The 18,855-nt window shown below is 43.0% G+C and overlaps 1 protein-coding gene across 1 annotated transcript in view; it reads right to left on the bottom strand.

The window, feature by feature from the left end:
- cecr2 (CECR2 histone acetyl-lysine reader) overlaps window positions 1-18,855 on the bottom strand; it is a 47,520-nt gene that overhangs the window by 12,788 nt on the left and 15,877 nt on the right. The window contains exons 2-7 of the mRNA XM_028584329.1: window positions 11,273-11,367; window positions 6,798-6,981; window positions 5,617-5,744; window positions 5,290-5,373; window positions 1,880-1,947; window positions 1,547-1,707 (exon numbers count right to left, since the gene is read on the bottom strand). Of these exons, the coding sequence (XP_028440130.1) occupies window positions 1,547-1,707; window positions 1,880-1,947; window positions 5,290-5,373; window positions 5,617-5,744; window positions 6,798-6,981; window positions 11,273-11,367 (720 nt within the window). The remainder of the gene's footprint in view (window positions 1-1,546; window positions 1,708-1,879; window positions 1,948-5,289; window positions 5,374-5,616; window positions 5,745-6,797; window positions 6,982-11,272; window positions 11,368-18,855) is intronic.

Here is an 18,855-nt window from a genome sequence, read left to right as displayed (position 1 = left end):
GTGTGACATCAGTAGAATATATTTGCACATAAGAAGAACATCAGGGGAATGCACTTCCCTTTAACGGAGACGGTTCTTTGAGCAAAGTATAATTAATCAGAGTATTTGTTTCCCCACTGTGATCAAGTCTGATAAAGACCATGTAAAGCTCTAAGTCTAACGCACTGTAGTGGCATTTCATGCTTTTCAAAATAGAATTAAGATTAAATACAAGAACACAACTAACACATTCTTAGTCTTCAAGACGCTCCTCTATTGACCAGCCCAAAACAAAAACAACATGTAGGCATACTCTGCCTGCCGCTTCCATTACAAAACCACCAGATGCTTCATTCATATTCTGCATTGAGAGAAGCTAAAGAAAGAGAGTCCTTTTGATTGACATATTTAAGGTCAGCATAAATAGTACAGCTGAGTGCCCAGTCGATGAAGGATAAGACTACATTCATCCACTGACCAATTTGTCTGACGATGGAGAAAAGCTGCAAGGGTTTCTATAGCAACAGCCAGTGCTGGTTATATATCACCTAACCACCATCTTTATACAAACAGGAAGAACAAAAACAAGGACCTACTTTAGCTTTGACTAGCTGTAGCATCCAATGACTAAAACTAATTCCACTGAAAACTATAAAAAAAAAAGTTGTGGGTAGTGTTGCCTTTGACTCATGCTTGCCTTGAACAGGGCACAACATATCTCTATAATCTCCCCCTGAGGTACTTAATAAACATTCCAAGGAAGATAGGATGATATGACAAATGAGCATGGCCCAAGGTATGGCCAAGCCCAACGAAGATTACAACAGAACGTGTAGCCTCATTCTACCAAACTAGCATGAGAGCATAGTTCTCCACAGTCAGGCCCAGGTTAAAGGCCTGGAGCCTACTTCATTACCGAGCTGGTGTGCAGAACTAAGGGCAAGCACAGACCGGCTTTCCTTGACTTCACCTCTGCTGCAGCTGGCCCAGCTAGAGTGTCCAGGATCATGTATGAAACTCCTGGAGGAGGACAGTGAACTGTGTCAGAACATGAAAGCACCTGTATGGAGATTGGTGGAGATTGCTCAATCTTTCACGCTCCATTACTCCAGCTCAATGGGGGCCGCCAATGTCAAAAAGTCGTACGCATAGGGACTCAAATTAACCTTCATTTATAATTAAGTTATACAAAAAGGTAGGCAGCAGTTTACAAGGTTTTGTTCTTCTTCCTACCACCACTGGGGGGTTTCCAAGTATGAGATTGGTTTAAGATTAAATTTAAAATGAGAATCATTAAGATTAAGTTAGACAGATAATGCCACCATCACTGCAGTATGTTGCCAGTTTGAAAGTCCCTCGAGTAGTTATATTTGTGAGAAAAGGAAGCAAAAGTTAAATTTGCATTTGTAGATGTTAAAACTGGCACATCTACCATGGTTGGACTTGAGCTGGTATTCATTCATGTTGCTTTATATCTGACAAACTCTACCCAGACTCTATCTGAAAGAAGACATTATGTACTGCAGTAATGGGCACTAATGGTAGCAATGTCTCTTTGGTGTCTGACCTTGTGCTCAATCATGCTGCTGATCTCAGGCAGGAAGTTCTGGCTGATGACACGGTAGAGGTGGCGGTCCTGTGGGGAGATCTTGTCCTTGATGCTTTCTGCCAGACTGAGCCATTGTTCCTCTGTATCACACACAAGGGACCAAGTGCCACGCTCACGGCCTGGTAGAAGCAAAGAGGAGAGACTTATGGCTTATTGACTCTAGCGAAAAGGTATAGAGGCAATTAAATCAGTGAAGCTGGTAGTCAAAACTCAAATAAAGCACCAATATACGGGTTCCCCGATGTAGTCAACATGAAAATGAAATTGCTTGTATTCATGAGATCCTTTCACCTGTGCTAGGGGGGAGATCTTCCAGCCCATTTTCGGTCTTCACTTCTGTCACTTCACTTTCCACCTCACTGGAAGGTAAAAAAAAAAAAAAAAACATTTGAGAATAATAGATACAAAACATTCCTACAAAGAAGAGAGTGATTACAACTATAGTATCTTCAGCTAGTTTTAATCTAAGAGAAAACATCTACACACTAAAAGGAATTTATGTTTGACTATTAGGCTTTTTGGACGTTAGATTAGATTACACTTCTGTATGTACAATTTGGGACATAGAGTGTATCGCAGTGAGACCGGGAGTGACAGTACAGGCCAACAGTTTGGACACACCTTCTCATTCAACGTGTTTCTTTATTTTCATGACTAATTTACATTGTTGATTCTCACTCACAATTATGTTCTTAACAAAAAAGTGTGAAATAACTGAAAACATGTCTTATATTTTAGATTCTTCAAAGTAGCCACCCTTTGCTTTTTTTCTGCAAACCCTTGGTGTTCTCTCAATGAGCTTCATGAGGTAGTCACCTGAAATGGTTTTCACTTCACAGGTGTGCTTTGTCAGGGTTAATTAGTGGAATTTTTTCCATTATTAATAAAAAAAGCAAAGGGTGGCTACTTTGAAGAATCTAAAATATAAGACATGTTTTCAGTTATTTCACACTTTTTTGTTAAGTACATAATTCCATATGTGTTCATTCATAGTTTTGATGCCTTCAGTGAGAATTTACAATGTAAATAGTCATGAAAATAAAAAGGAAATGCATTGAATGAGAAAGTGTGTCCAAACTTTTGGCCTGTACTGTATATTCTGCAAATCCTTCATTAGCCTTGTGCTAGTTTATATCCACGACCTTCCACTTCCGGGATCACTCCGTTGCCGCTGGAAATTCCGCCTTATGTCCTTCTTTTCGGCCGGGTGTCCGTTACCTTCAGGTTTCTTTGTGTTGGAATTTTAAACTCCGGTGCATTTCTGAGGACTATGGTTAACTGCTCCTCAGATCTCTGCAGGGTAAATCCAGACAGCTAGCTAGACTATCTGTCCAATCTGAGTTTTCTGTGCACGACTAAAACAACTTTTGAACGTACACGTTTCACCAAAACAAGTTCCTTCCTGAGGCTATTTTGCAGCGGCACCGGGGCTCTGTGCGGTGATTAGCGCCGCCCAAGATGATTGTGATTGGTTTAAAGAAATGCCAATAAACCAGAGCACGTTTTTCTCCCATCCCAGAATGTTGTGTGGACGAGCCAGACCCTACTCCGCAGCGCTGTGGAGGAAGGTCTGGCAATGTGAGACTAGTCTTGTGCTAACCTTTCAACTGTGCGGTGTACAGTAGCAAAGACAGGGTACATTTAGGGAATACAAAAAACACATAATGCAATTTATATACACTACTGGTCAAAAGTTTTAGAACACCCACATTTTTCCAGGTTTTTATTGAAATTCATGCAGTTCAATGTCTTATTGTACTCTGAAATGAAAGAATAGAACAAATGAACAATTTAAGTTAAAAAGAAATCATGGGATCAATTTATAAACCAAAATGTATTCAACATTTTTGACAGATATAACAGCTGAACACACTTGTGGCATTCTTTCTACAGTGGAAATCAAATATTCTTCAGAAAGTTCTTCCCAACTCTGTTGCAGAAGTTCCCATAAATGTGTGGCACTTGTAGGTTGCTTTGCTTTCACTTTTCTGTCCAGTTCATCCCAAACCAGCTCAGTGGGGTTTAAGTCTTGTGACTGTGCTGGCCACTCCATGTTTTTAAGCTTACCATCTTTTGCTAAGGTAGTTCTGGCATAGCTTGGACTTATGTTTTGGGTCATTATCTTGCTGTTAGGATGAACCCCTGACCAACTAGGCGCATACCAGAGGGTACTGCATGGCGCTGCAAAATGCTGTGGTAGCCGTTTTGGTTCAGGGTGCCTTTCACTCTGTACAAATCACCGACGTGGATCCAGCAAAACAGCCCCAGACCATCATGCTTCCTCCTCCATGTTTGACAGTTGATGTCACACACTGAGGAACCATCCTTTCGCCTACTCGACGGCGTACAAAAATCCTGCGTGATGAACCGAAGATTTCAAATTTTTATTCATCAGTCCATAGCACCTTCTTCCAGTCTTCAGTAGTCCATTGGCAGTGTTTCTTGGCCCAGGCAAGCCTCTTTTTCTCATTCGGACGTCTGAGCAATGGCTTTCTTGCTGCAACTCGACCTATCAAACCTGCAGCTCAAAGTCTTCTCTTTACAGTTGAAACTGAGACTTGCTTATTACGACCACTATTAAGCTGTGCTTGAAGCTGTTGTCCTGTGAGCCGCCTATCACGCAAGCTGTTGACTCTCAGAAACTTGTCTTCTGATTCTGTTGTGGCTTTGGGTCCTGTCAGAGTTTCCCCCAGTTTCTAAGTGCCTTTTGATGGTGAAGAATACTGTACTCACTGACACCTTGACTTTCTTCGCAATTTCTCTGTAGTAAAGACCTACATTCTTAAGTGTTATGATGGTCTGTCTCTCTTCCATTGTTAATTGCCTTTTTCCCGCCATTTTTATAGCAACACACTACTTTCTGCAGTACAATACTGTTCATATTATGCTCACGAGGGTACGGTACCACAGCGTGTTCCAACAATACTTTTATACAAACAGAGGGGGTTGTAAGTAATCCAGACAAGTTGGAACACCTGTGGGAATTGGTAGCACCAACTTTCAAAGCTTGATCAACCTCCATTGCTGCAGAACAGCTTTATGTTGTTTACCCATTTCTTGTTCCCTGAAAAGGGCCTTTCTGTAAAATTCTGAAATGTACATTTTTCAGTTTTGGGTAACCTTACTTTTTTTTTTAACCTCAGGCAGTTCACCACTTAACCTTTGTACCATTTCAAGCTATTCATTGGACTTGAACTGCTAAAATTTCAATAAAAAAAAACTAGAAAAATTGGAGTGTTCTAAAACTTTTGACCAGTAGTGTATATCCATGATATTTTCCATAATCAACATGTTTTTTGACCAAAGAGCGAATTTAAAATACAGGGGGTCTACACTTGCGGTCAAAATATGCTTGGAGAGTATGTGGCCAACAAATACTGTATTAACCATGTATTACATTTCAGATACAGCAGCGGGCTATGGGTCAGTCAACGACTGACTGAGAGCAAAGGAAATGATAACACAAGTCTTCAAAAACCTGATCAGGTTTCTAGGGCCATGACTATTCAAACCCTCACTATTGTTTATGCACACAAAGACCACATGGCAAACAGCCACGGCTTCTGCTCTGACAATTAAATGCAGGTTTCCTTTTGACATAACCAGTACATCTGTGCAACACATGCCCAACAGCACATGTGAGCATTTCTCGTACGCTGTCGACCCTGACAACAAACTGAAGACAAAAATGTTTTTCTCACCTTAGCTGAGGGTCTTCCAGTTTTTTTTTCTTTGGTGGTCTTCCCCTTTTCTTCTTCTCTGGTAATGTCAGTTCTGTTGTTTCACTATTGGAAAAAGAACATGAAGTAGAAAAGAAGTCTTTACAATGATAGCCTTTTAACCAGGGTAATTAGCAATGGGAGACTCCATAATTAACCATTAACAGGCCTGTAAACAGAGGTCAAACTACTACTACAATTATACACCTACCACATGCACGAGTTAACCACACAAGTCACATAACACATAACAAACATATAGCACATTCATGGTGCTATGTGAGCTATACAATGCCCAGTGATATTTACCTGATCTTGTCTGCTTTCCTCTTGACTGGCTCTTCTTTGTACATGCGAGTGCCATAAAAGTACCAGTAGAGGGCTCCCTTCCCATCCTGCCCCAGCGGTTCCACTCTCAGGCTGTCAGCCTCCAGTCCCTGTGGGGGGGTGGGCACACATTAGCTTTCTTAAATCATGTGTAGGACTGTGTTTTTAAATCATCAGTCATAAGTGGGTGATGTCATGCAGTCCTTTGAGCCTACACGGCTGTGAATCATACACAGACATGAAGCACTTTCAGTATCTTTCTGAGTGCTTTCATAAATTGAGTCTGATCAATTATTTCAAAAAAAATCTTTGAGATGAGAAAACTGTAAAATATATTAAAGGACAATGATAAACTGACAGACAGGATGGAAGTAAAACTGTCAGGTTATTATTAGTTGGGCCTTAGTTATTCCAGGGTATACATTGCTGCTGTAATCTTTGGCAGATGTAACAAAAAGCTACATTACTTGTAAATTCAGTTATACTGCAAGCATTTTCATTATAAATGAAGGTGTAAATGTCAATGCAAATCTAACAGGTCTATTTTGGCCACAGTAAAACACTCCATTGCTATTAAAATTATAAAAATGTATGATGCTTAAAAATTCACCAACCCGTGAGTGTGTTCTTCGTGGACAAAAAACATCACGTTTTAAAAACACACACAGAGTATCCATTTACACTACGTCTACTGTAATTAAAGTAGGAGCAGGTTATTTGCATGTACTGACCATAAAGTCTTAATGGGATACAATGCTTCATGAATCTCATATTATACGCATTTTCAGGTTCAGGTTGTGTATTTTGTAGTTTCTTTTTTTTAAAAGAATATTTTTGGGGCTTTTTCATTTATTAGTAACAGTGGATAGACAGGAAAGGGGGAGAGAGATTGGGGATGACATGCAGCAAAGGGCAGCAGGTCAGATTTGAACCTGCGCCGCTGCAAAGGACTCAGCCTACATGGGGCGCACGCTCTTACTGGGTGAGCCAGAAGCCGCTCCGTATTTGGGTTTCTATTAGAACATGTTAACATGTACCATTATATGTGTTTTTGCAAATCCTTGAACCCCCAGTATAATGCATAAAAAACCATTTTTGAGCAAATTGCATGCATGAAAACAAATCTGTCGAGATTGTTTGAGCTGATCCTCGTGGACGTGTACCTTAAGCAGGTCAAAGACATCAGCAGCATCCAGACGGTAGTCGCACAGCCGGTGAAGCAGTTGCACCTGCGTACGAGGAGGGAGATTCTCAAAGGGGCCCTCTCGAAGTGGGTTGGGCTTCCCTTCCTCCAGCTCCCACCGGTAGCTGATGATGTCATCCAGGTAACTGCTAAAAGCCTGGGGCCTAAAGGGCAGAGCAAAAGAACAGAAGGGAGACCGAGAGTGAGAGAGGCAGGTGCTACAGTGGGGGAAATAAGTATTTGACCCCTTGCTGATTTTGCAGGTTTGCCCACTTACAAAGAATGCAAAAATCTACAATTTTAATCATATGTACATTCTAACAGTGAAAGACAGAATCCCAAAGAAAATTCCAGAAAATCACATCATATGAATTTATTAAAATTGATAACCATCTGATGAGGAAAAACAAGTATTTGACCCCCTGGACAAACAGCATGTTAATATTTTGTACAAAAGCCATTATTGGCCAGCACAGATGTCAAACGGTTTTTATAGTTGGTGACAAGGTTTGTGCACATTTCGCAGGGATGTTGGCCCACCCTCCTGCAGACAGCCTCCAAATCATTCAGGTTCCGAGGTTGTCACCTGGCAACTTTTTAAGCTCCCTCCAAAGATTTTCAATCGGATTCAGGTCTGGGGACTGGCTAGGCCACTCCAGAACCTTGATGTGCTTCTTCTTCAGCCACTCTTTTGTTGCTTTGGCGGTATGCTTAGGGTCGTTATCGTGCTGAAACACCCATCCTCGGCTCTCTCACTGAGGGAAGGAGATGTCGGTCCAGAATTCCACGATACATGGCCCCGTCCATCCTCCCCTCAATACGATGGAGTTGTCCCGTCCCCTTGGCTGAAAAAGCACCCCCAAAGCATGATGTTGCCACCACCATGCTTGACGGTGGGGATGGTGTTCTTTGGGTTGTACTCGGTGTTCTTTGCCCTCCTAACACGACGAGTTGAGTTGAGGCCAAAAGTTCTATTTTGGTCTCATCTGACCACATCACCTTCTTCCAGGCCTCTTCTGAGTCGTCCAGGTGGTGAATGGCGAACTTCATGCGGGCCTGTACATGTTTCTTCTTGAGCAGGGGGACCTTGCGGCGCTGCAGGATTTCAATCCATGACGGCGTAGTGTGTTACCAACCGTATCTTTTGTAACTGTGGTCCCAGCTGCCTTCAGTTGATTCATCAGTTCCCCCTTGTGGTTTTGGGATGATTCCTCACCGTTCGCATGATCAGGGACACCCCACGAGGCAAGATCTTGTGTGGAGGCCCAGACCCAGGGAGGTTGGCGGTGGTGTGGTGCTTCTTCCATTTCCTGATAACTGCACTGACAGTTGATCTTTTCTCTCCAAGTTGCTTTCCGTCTTGTAGCCCATCCCAGCCTTGTGCAGATCAACAATCTAGTCCCTGATGTCCGTCTTTGGTCTTGCCCATGGTGGGGATGTTGGATGCTGGTTGTTTGGGTGTTGACAGGTGTCTTTTATACAGGTAACGAGGTGAGGCAGGTGTATTTGATGTAGATAATTGGTTCGGATTGGGGCTGTGTCTTAAAGAAAGACTAACTGGCTTGTAGGAGCCAGAATACTTGCTGTTTGTCCAGGGGGTCAAATACTTGTTTTTCCTCATCAGATGGTTATCAATTTTAATAAATTCATATGATGTGATTTTCTGGAATTTTCTTTGGGATTCTGTCTTTCACTGTTAGAATGTACATATGATTAAAATTGTAGATTTTTGCATTCTTTGTAAGTGGGCAAACCTGCAAAATCAGCAAGGGGTCAAATACTTATTTCCCCCACTGTATATGTTTCTCAAGACCACCATCAAAGCATAAGTTGCACCAGTATGAAAACACCAGATAAAATCCCTTGAAATACAAATGTTGACATTTGGTTATTTGAGTATACATGGCAGCAGAGCAAATTCATTAGAATTCTTTTTAAATTCGGCACACTCTGTACCATTATATTATCACTGTAATCTTTTGTTGTTGTCGTCTCACTGTGTGTCAGTATCAATTCTATTGTTTTGTCCTTGCATAATCTGCAACAGTTTCAATCTAATAATGCAGAATCCCTTTGGTATCCCCCCCACCTCAGATCTTCCATTTTAATGCTAGTATGGAGAGTTGTGATGGAGTGGTGCCTACTTTCTGTGAGGATCTCAGGTTGGTGGGGTTGAGCAGGTAAAGCTGATAGTGTGGGTTACGTACATCTCTTACGCATTTCCTATGTGTGACTTGTGTCTTGTGGTTTATTGTGCGCTTTGTTTTAAAGCAATTGTTATTTCCTTGGTTTGTTTTGTAACTGATTAGTTCTATTTAGGGTAGGCTCATTCACTGTAAAGCCATTTGAAACACGTCAAATCAAATGTGATTACAATAGTACTTTAGTTTCTTATTGCCCCTGAAAAATTTGATTAATTTATGTGAGATTCATAATCTGACTTATTACACATTTTTACTGGATCATGAAGTTATAAGGAACCTAATTATGTATCAACTCCAAATTAAGATGCATATGTCCCTTATTATAAAAATAATAAAAAAGAAAACCAGACGGCCCATTGAGATCCGTCTGTAGATAAATGCAACCAATTCAATTGCAAATATTGTATGCACATTGTTAAGCCAACACATTATGTCTTAATATCAACTAGCAACCTTTTGTAATGCAAAGCTTAGGAAACAAACAAAGTTCAAACTACCCTGGTGGCTGGGGGGGGGCACTGGGGAAGTGGGACTGAAAAAAACGACTAGTTTCTTTGAATGGGAGTGGGGTTGTAGCTCTGCTACGAGTGGGAGCTGGTGAATAAATGTTGGTTCCGGTTGAGGTCTTGCCGATTAATCTGTACCTTTCAGTTCCAAGTCAGATGAACAGAACAAGGGCTTGGGGCAGGGGTGAGCATCTATGCAACGGCACAGAGAAAGAGGGACAGAAAAAAATGGCTTATCTTGAAAGAGCAGTGCACTTTACACACAGCTGCTGATGATCCTCCTCCTCCTCTCCCCCCACTCACTACCCAATCTCTCTCCTACTTTCTGTCCCTCGATCTCCTCAACATCCTCCCTCCCTCCTGTCCCCCGCTCCGGCAGAGCGTTTAACACGTGCGGATGAAAAGGGCAGCGCTGTGAAAGGCCAGTGCTGAGCAGCCACCCCCAGGAAGCCAGCGCCTGTCCAGTCCAATAAAGCAGGTTGTCCTCCTGTTACCGGTTGCCTGGGTGGAAAAAACGGGATGATTCCTGCCTCTCTGCTTATTGGTTCACTGGTACCACTATGCTACCTTCTAATGATTGGATAGAGTAGGAGGTGTATGAAGGGGGAAGCACCATTAGAGATTTAACATATTTGTGGCTTGGAATAAAAAACACTGCTAGATACTCACTTTCTCCCATCATTTGATTACAGAGGAGAGAAAAGTTTCAGTGGCTGTGCAGTTTTTCAATATTGCTGTAGTAGTAGAGCATGATTTGACCACAGACCTGGAGTCTCCATATTGTGAGTAAATTCTGACTCCTCAGTCAGTCATTGTTCCGGTGACTCACTCTTTCTATAAAAAGGATATTGGGTGCTATGACTAATTTGAAGTAGATGGAAATACTGATTTTATCTTGGCAACTGCATATCAAACTGAAAATAAATGTGCATGGATTCTTTTCCACTGTGGTTCTGGGGTCAGGGCCAAAGGAAAAGTAGTAAACGGGTGCAGATAATAGGCCAGATGATAAAATTAATCAATCAATCAAAACAAATGACATTGAAGTTGTCTTCAGTGTCATTGTCTGAGTTTTGGGTCACCGGCTGGTTTCAGTACAGTAAGGAAAGGTGGTGCCCATCGCCCATAAGTGAGCTAAACAAAGCAGGATTCATCATTCTAACTCTTGTGAAAAGATACCAATATGATATTGATATGACAACTTTTGGTTGCCACCTCAACAAAATCCTTTTATTTAACAAATGAAGCCTAAAATGTTGCTAAATGTTGTCTAAGCACAAGCCGGGGTTTTCCCTACTATTATAAAGCTTAGGCACAGCACCCACGCCATTTTGGGCACTACCTATACCGTATGAATGTAAAATCAATGTGAGCATCAAAACTAACTAAATTACTTTTCTCAGATCTAATGATTGTAGTTGGTCCACAGTGGGCTTCTTTGACAAGTTTTGTCTTTAAGCTTTTTTGATTGTTATTCTTTTATTATCTGCTCTAGCTTTTCCAACGTTTTAGACACAGATATGGTAATAATGCTCCAAAAATGATGTGAAATAAAATTTTTTTACTGAAAAACAACCCCTAAAAAGGCCCCTTAAACCCCCGCGCCAAATACATGCACCTAAACTGAACCCACCGAACAGACTCGAGTCAATAATCTCGCCAGACTGTCCGACGGCCGATTATCAGCTCGGTGTGTAGTAGGCTTAAGTCCTGCACAAACCTAGGGAAAAAAATCCTATACTCACGTGATGTCATTGCGCTGGTAGCATCCCTGCAACAGACAAGCAATAAGGTCACCAAGGAAGTCCAAGTCCTGCTCCGACAAGGCTTTCTCCAGCTCCTGGATAAAAACAAAAACAAAACAAGGAGACAGTAGGGTCAATGCACACGTGAAGAACTCTGCAAGAACTTTTAAAAAGCATACCTGCCAACAGTCCCGATTTACGCTGGAGTCTCCCTACTTCTAAACCTTTCTCCTGCCCTGCTCCCGATTGGTAATGTGTCCCACTAATCTCCCAATTGCATAGTAATACGACTCAAATGTGGGTTTCACGGTTTCTGTGATATGTCCAGACTGTACGATATGTTGTGGTACTACCTGGCAACCCAACCCAACCCTGACTGACGTGCGATCAAGCTCCTGTTCGAGTCAGAATCAACTGAACACCGAATACCCTGACCCCGAACAGCTCCTAAAGAGAAGACGTTACGTTATGCATCAAAATGTCTGTCCTCTTGGTGCGAAACCTTCCCGTTTCTAGCCGCTAGTCCTGTCCACAAAGACCATGCGTTTTGCAAAGTATGCCGGGCAGACTTTAGTGTAGATCACGGGGGGGAAAATGACGTTAGCGAACATGCTAATTAAAGCACAGCATAACATAAAACCGGCTGTGGAGTCACAGAGGGGAACTGCTAACATCGGCTCGTTTGGTGTGTCGGAGACTGATCAAGTCATAAAAGGCAGAAATGTCCATGCTAGACGCGAAAAAAACATTTCTTTCATATTGTGTGATTGAGAGTTCAGAAAAAGTGTTGCAGACTTGTTTTCTGACTCTTCAAAATTCATTTAGTTTAAATCGTTGTATTTATTGTATTAATTTGTGGTGTAGGGTTGTATGGGGGCGGAGATGTTGCGAGTAGGCCATCCCATCTGATACCCCAGAAAATCTCCTTCTTTTTTTACAGCCCAATGTTGCCAGCTATGCTTTAACTGAACATACTGAACTCTTTCAATAATGCAAAAGCATTATGAGCAAAACACAGGTGATTTTTGAGGGATGGATGTATGTACAGTATGTATAAACAATTGTTAGTCATTATATGAAAAAAAGAAAAGGCAATATCTCAGCTGTGAGATGATGCATCAAAAGAATAAGACATACTAGGGAGTTCTTCTCAGCATACATGTTTGACAGAGTTGGTATCAGTGTAAGGCAGAGGCAGACAGCAGATGGGGTGGTGGGAATTTGCAAGTTGCCTTCTTGGTTTGCCAGTGGTTGTTTGGCTGGAGCCGAGGTTCAAGTTCAGCCATGACCCCGCCTCCTGCCCGGCATTGTGTTTCAGCCATTGAGGTTTTATGATGCGGGAGTAACTGGCAGAGCAAACTCTAAAAAGACCTGAAAGCACCAAGGAGAGACGGGAGGCAGCAGGGGCCTGGAGCTACAACACAGCCGTGCCCCCTCCTCTCCTTTGCTGACCAACCAAGACACAGTACCCCACACGGCTTCCCAGCATGCACTGCTCTTCCCCGATGATACCCAAAAGATCTGGAGTAGAACAGAAGGGGAGAGAGAGAAGGAACAGGAGGCCGAGAGGGCAGAAATGCAAATGCCAAGTGCTCCGTCAACCAAGTGTCCATTTCACTTAAAGCCCCCTTTTGCAAGATGCAAACAAGCCCCTACAGGCTGAAGCCCAACAATCACTCTTCAGAAAAAGAACAGGACTGCCTGCAGCTGACCACACCTTACCCCTCCTAGTCTTCTAGCAACAGATCCAAACTCTTCCTCTGTGTCACCATTCCTATCACTCATAAACTTTCACAAAAGTACTACTGCAGGTTTAAAAGGTTAGAAAATGGTCCAAAATGATCTCAAGGACAAGGAGGCACGTTTAATTATTGTGCACTCACTCATCTCTTTTCAGTCTGCCACTCTCAAGAGGACACTTGGTTGAGTTCAGGGGTCACCAAAGGCCAGCTTACACACCTCCGGGACATGGAGAACGACGGAAGCCAGGAGCCAACAAGCCAGCATGAGGAAAAACAGAGGAGGAGGAGGGGAGAGAAAGAAAAGAGGTTGAGAAAGAAGTTGAAAAACAGGACAAGATAAATGTTTCTGCTTGAGGTAAGACAAGAAAAGAGTGGGAGGGAAAACTCAGCCTGCTCCTGCTTGTGACTGAAGCTTCCATAGAAACATACCATGAGAGTGAGTTTGATGACAGGACATAAAAATCTGCTACGTCTCATGACTCCAAGAAAGAACAGGACAGGTTTTAAGAGCACAATCTATATGACCGATTTAAAAGTAGATCAATGCGCTCACAGTGGCAAATGACACAGATTCTAATGGATTTATAACCAGTGATTTCCTTCTAAACACATTATACATGTTAGAAAATACTTCAGAAAAGAGTTGACCGTAAACAGTTTTTCAACATTTCTGTGTCCAGGATTTTTTGGGCGGGCAGTAAGTCATGGCTTGATGACGCACTGGAGCCATCCTTAACATAACTCCTCCCCTGCAAAATACTATGTTACTACTAAGGTTAAAGCCCATAGCATTAGTGTTGTTTTGTTCACTCCCTTGTGTAAGAGGTGAGTTAGCTACTTTCTACAAGCTCAAGCTACAAGTTCTTAATATATGCATTGATAAACAACTCTGTTAAAATGATAAAAATCATAAAAAATAAATTAAAAAAACAGCCGTCACCAATGTATCGTTGAGTCTTTCAGACAGTTACTAGTTACTGGTCACTGGTGTGGTGTGCTTTGTGCTAACGTTAGCTGCTTTGGAACAAGAGTGTCACCGTCAAACGGCCCACATTCTTCGGCTCGGGGGGTTGTGCTGTGCTACCATAGACTGTGTGTGTACTACTGGATTAGCTGCTAATCGTAGTCGGTCGATGCGCACCGACTTGTTCTTCGGCTCAGCGCCTTCAGCGGACACACTGAGGTTACTGAATTGGTGAGTCAGCTGGTAACGTTCTGTTGTAGCAGGCGAGATGGCGCCTGGATGTGACCCGACACCAGATTGTCATAGATTAGAAAAATGCAGCGCAGTGACGATACAGATGTATGTAACAAGGATCTACCGATGCGCATTCAGCCCGTGTTGGACCGTTCATATGAGTCAGCAGTCATTCTGGTTGTCACCGTTGGTACAGACTCCAGTCTGTGTCGCCATTGCCCCCACACCAAAATGCTCATTCCACAGGAAACACCAGGTGAGTGCAGCATGTGAGAGTAAGGCCAGGAGCACACAAGATGATATTTTTAGTCTTACGGTAGCAGGACATCTCACATTTTCCAAACACAAATTCCTGTCTTGCCATGGCAACTGTGCCTTCATACATTTAGAGAAAAAAAGACCAAAAATGTAAAGAAACATAGAATTTAGGAATGCTGATGGTTGGGTGTACAATACAGAGCTTTGACAACGAAGAGACTGATTAAATGTTTAAACGGTTGCCCAACAAGCGCATGTGTCATGGCTTGTTCACATATTATGTATGCTACCCAGCAGCATAGAGGAAGGATAGAAAGATAGTGTGTGTATCTCTGTGTGTACAAGCGCATGTTCATAGGATGCTGAAAGATCCTGTGTCAAGCTCCCTTCCACTTCCTGGTCCCCCTGTCAGGCAGCCTCTGGGCCAGAGTGAGCCCATCCATCAGAGACAGACTGCACTTTGATCACCCTTCGAAAAAGACGGGGGAAGAGTGGAGAGTTGAGTACAGCACAGCAGAATGGAGGACTTCCTACAGCCCCCTGGATTAACACAACCCTGCTCCACCTTTGAAGTGCCACACTGCATCTCAGATGGCAGAGGGAAGGGGAATTAATGTGGTGTGCGTGCCCTTTCTTCAGCCATCCATCCAGCCAGCCAATCCCTACGAGGCCTAGCAAACACTCATCTTGATGAAGGGCTGCATGGGACACTCCGCTGCAGCTGGACATGTCCCGTGGGAACCTTTCCCCTCTATCAGCACATACACACACAAAAAGTAGTGACCAAAATAATACACAAGGACACAACCTACAACCTTCGGCAAACATGGTCAGCAACCAACAAAACACACACTTTTACCGACGCTCACTCATACACGTGTTTCAACAGAATAAACAGTGCAGTACTTTGGCTGCTTCACATTAATGATCAATGGGACTCAAAGATAAGGGAGCTGGATAAGTGATAAGCTATAAAAAAAGAGTATAAATCATAGAGCTAATCTGACAATGTATCACTAAGCTACTGCAAGGAACAAAAAAGGCTATTCGTATTCACACACACAGGACAAAGACTGGAGGGAGAGTCAAGGCTTGTCAAAAGGTGTGTCATCACCACAGCATCTCCGTAGGCCTGGCTTGCAATCAGCAATTTACCCTGAAGGTATTTGCCATTACTCTCACCCGACTCCCCTCCTGTTTCTCTCTCTCTGCTTCTCTTTCTGGCTTAACATCTTATTCCTCTCTTTCACGCCATTTTCCTCCCCCTGTCTTGCTTCCTAGGTTCTATGAGGGCCTCTGAGGCATTCTATTATTCCCAACAACACCCTTGCTCTACTCTCCACCCGGCTCTCCTCCTCGCTCTAACCACTTTCACACAGCCTGTTAAAAGGCAGGAATGTTTCGCCTATATTCCACCCGCTGTTCTAGGTACGGACACGGAATGGGGGAGGCAGAGTAAGCCAGCAGCAAAGTCGTCTTGGGCGGCGCTAAACGCCGTACGGCGCAACGGCACCTCTGCAAAATAGCCTTGGGAAGGAACTTGTTTTGGTGGAATGTGTGTACGATCAAAAGTTGTTTCGGTCATGCAACAGAAAACTCAGATTGGACAGAGATCTGAGAAAAGGTTAACCATAGTCCTCATGAATCGACCGGAGTTAAAAATGCCAACACAAAGGAAGCCCAAGGTAACGGATATCCGGACTAAATGAGTGAAATCTTGCAGAATTTCTGTAAGTGGAACGTTGTGGATGTAGACTAAATGTACTTTCATTTAACAGAATATCCCTGAATTTACATAAAAAATAGGAACTATACTGTATGTTGCATTTTCAACACGGACCAAAGTTGTTGTTGCACCAAGAGGAAACAGACTATGAACAGTAAATGCGTGTGGAAACAGGCTATTTTGTTAACAACCACACCGCCTAACCCTAACCTGTATTTTTATTTTTCTTCTTTATTTTATCGCAGCAAATCAGCGCACCAGCAACTTGTATTGTTTGTTTCAGGTGGACATCCATTTTTGGAACAAATTAATTCTGTCTCATGCATGGTATTACGTCATTTCCTGTGTTATTTCTCGTTGAGGTTTTCCTGACAAAACGTAGTTTGGAGACAAGACAACAATGGGGATTCCTCCTCCACATTGTGTGAAAACCACAACGACGTCAAGACTTTTGGTTACGAGACAGCAAGTTGTGTGATGTGAACAGTACAGCGATCTGACAACTTTGAAAGTTGTGTAGTGTTAACTTAGCCTAAACCTCATTTAACCGACTCCCCAGGATGAGAGAGTGAGAAAGAACTACAGGGAGAGAAATGGAAGGGTGCACAGCAAGCAAGAGTAAGAGCATGCTTACATAAATACATAAGAAGAGGTGTTAAATTGAAACGGCTTTTATATAGTACAGACCCAGTATAATTCTGTGTGATTCTATGGTTTACCAGTGAAATGTATGACATTACACTGCAGACTGAAGTCTCTGCTAAAAGGGGACAACCAGAGATTAACCTGTTACAGCTGTGCCATAAAAATGGGTCCAAACATGAACATGCATTCGGTAAAACTGCATCTGCTGTATGAAAGGGGTTCACTGATGCCAAGGTAAAGATAAGTCTCCAGTAGGAGGACAAAACTCTAGGTCTCCGTTTAACATCCGAGCCAAGATGGTCAATGTTACGAGACATAAGACATGAATCAACTGAGAAGAGGAAAGGAGCAGACGTTTTAATAGAAAGGAGATGTCAAGGCTAACCGACTTCAAGGCAGAACGCACCATCTGCATTTGCAGATAAAAGTGAAATGTGCTTTTCTCAGCGGACACCGATTGCCCCATCATGTGTCACATTCATATCTGTTGAGAGAGACAGAAAAACTAAGATAGTGTGTGTGAGTGTGTGTGTGAGAGTGTGTGTGTGTGTGAGTGTGTGTGTTAGTGTAAGTGTGAGTGTGAGTGTCCAATGCAAGCAGCATGTATCAGCAGCTGCAAGGTTGTTGCAGATCCACAGAGCCTGTAGTAGGAGGTTGGCCCCTCTGGCTACCCTCACAGTAGATACTTTCCATGTCACTGCCGTTAACAGCTCCTCCGGGGTCTATATCACCAACAGTTGGAGGACGTGTGCACAGCTAGCTGAGGGGGAAGGGAGGCCTGTTTGTTGGGTAAAGGCCCCTCTCTTCCTCTCCTGTGCTTCTTTCTTTATTTCTTCCTCCCCCACTCCCCTCCCCACCCACTTTCAACTCCCACACGGTTCCTCCAGGAGCCATCATCTGACAACACCCTCCACCCCCACACGTAACCACCTCCTGCCACATGACACACATGCACAGCCATAACACCACAGGAAAACGCCCTTGCATCCTCAGGATGTACCATTCATCTGATCATCAGAGGAAAGCATCAACATCTTTGAGTTGCTGCCAGGCACATCTGACTGATCAAAACACAAACTTGTTGGCTAATTTGCCTGCATAGTCAGTCTTGATTTACAACGTGTCTGTTTGAGCCAGAGTGAAAAGTTGTGTCCTCCACATCTGTCTTAATTAGCATTTTCACACATTCAAACAACTAGAGCCTGCAGACGAGGACACCATTTGGTTATAAAAATATGTGAACAGGAAGAAAAAATCGACTACAGGTTCACCTAAATGAGCTGCACTACCATGTGGTAACAGTGGCAACCACTAAATATTGCTCATACACTACACAACTGTAAGTGTGTAAGTTGTTTCAACTTTTTGTTATAATGTGTCAGGGCCAGGTGGGACAGGTGGCTGGGCTGTATGATAGGGTAGAGAGGCTGTGTGCGTGCGCATGGACAGATCCTACCTGAAACAGATGGAGACACTTTGCCTTGGCCTACCTCGCTTGCTATGTGGGTAAAGATCATAACGCACAAGAGACGGAAGGCCACCCAGTGCAGCCCAGCGCCTCTCATACGTACACTGTCAGCTCTGAGAGAACCATTCCGAAATGTTAAGCGGCACACTGGGAACAGAAGTGTATCTCTTTCCAAAGTGAAACTTTGAAGACACTGGTCTGTGGCAAAGATACCTAAATACGTTGGGCAGGAACAGCAAAACCTCTTATAGTGCGTTTGATTTGTACTCGGAAGTCGGATTTTCCAAGGTCAAAGTTGGAAACCGAGCTCGGAACTCTGACGACCTCCGAGTGCCCCAAGCTCAAAATCCAACATGGATGCCCCATGCATCAACAGCTGTGAAAGCTGTAGTAAAATACAGCTATTAGCACTTCTGTCTTATTTGTGTCAATCTAAATTCACTCATCACACACAGTCCTGTCCAACTTTTATCTGTGAACATGTTACTGTTTGTATGCACAACTGTATCAACTTTCTATCAACTGTTATTGCTAACGATGGCCAAC

Source organism: Perca flavescens, chromosome 8, assembly GCF_004354835.1.
Source record: "Perca flavescens isolate YP-PL-M2 chromosome 8, PFLA_1.0, whole genome shotgun sequence".
Taxonomy (NCBI): Eukaryota; Metazoa; Chordata; class Actinopteri; order Perciformes; family Percidae; genus Perca; species Perca flavescens.
This window is presented reverse-complemented; position numbering and strand designations above follow the sequence as displayed.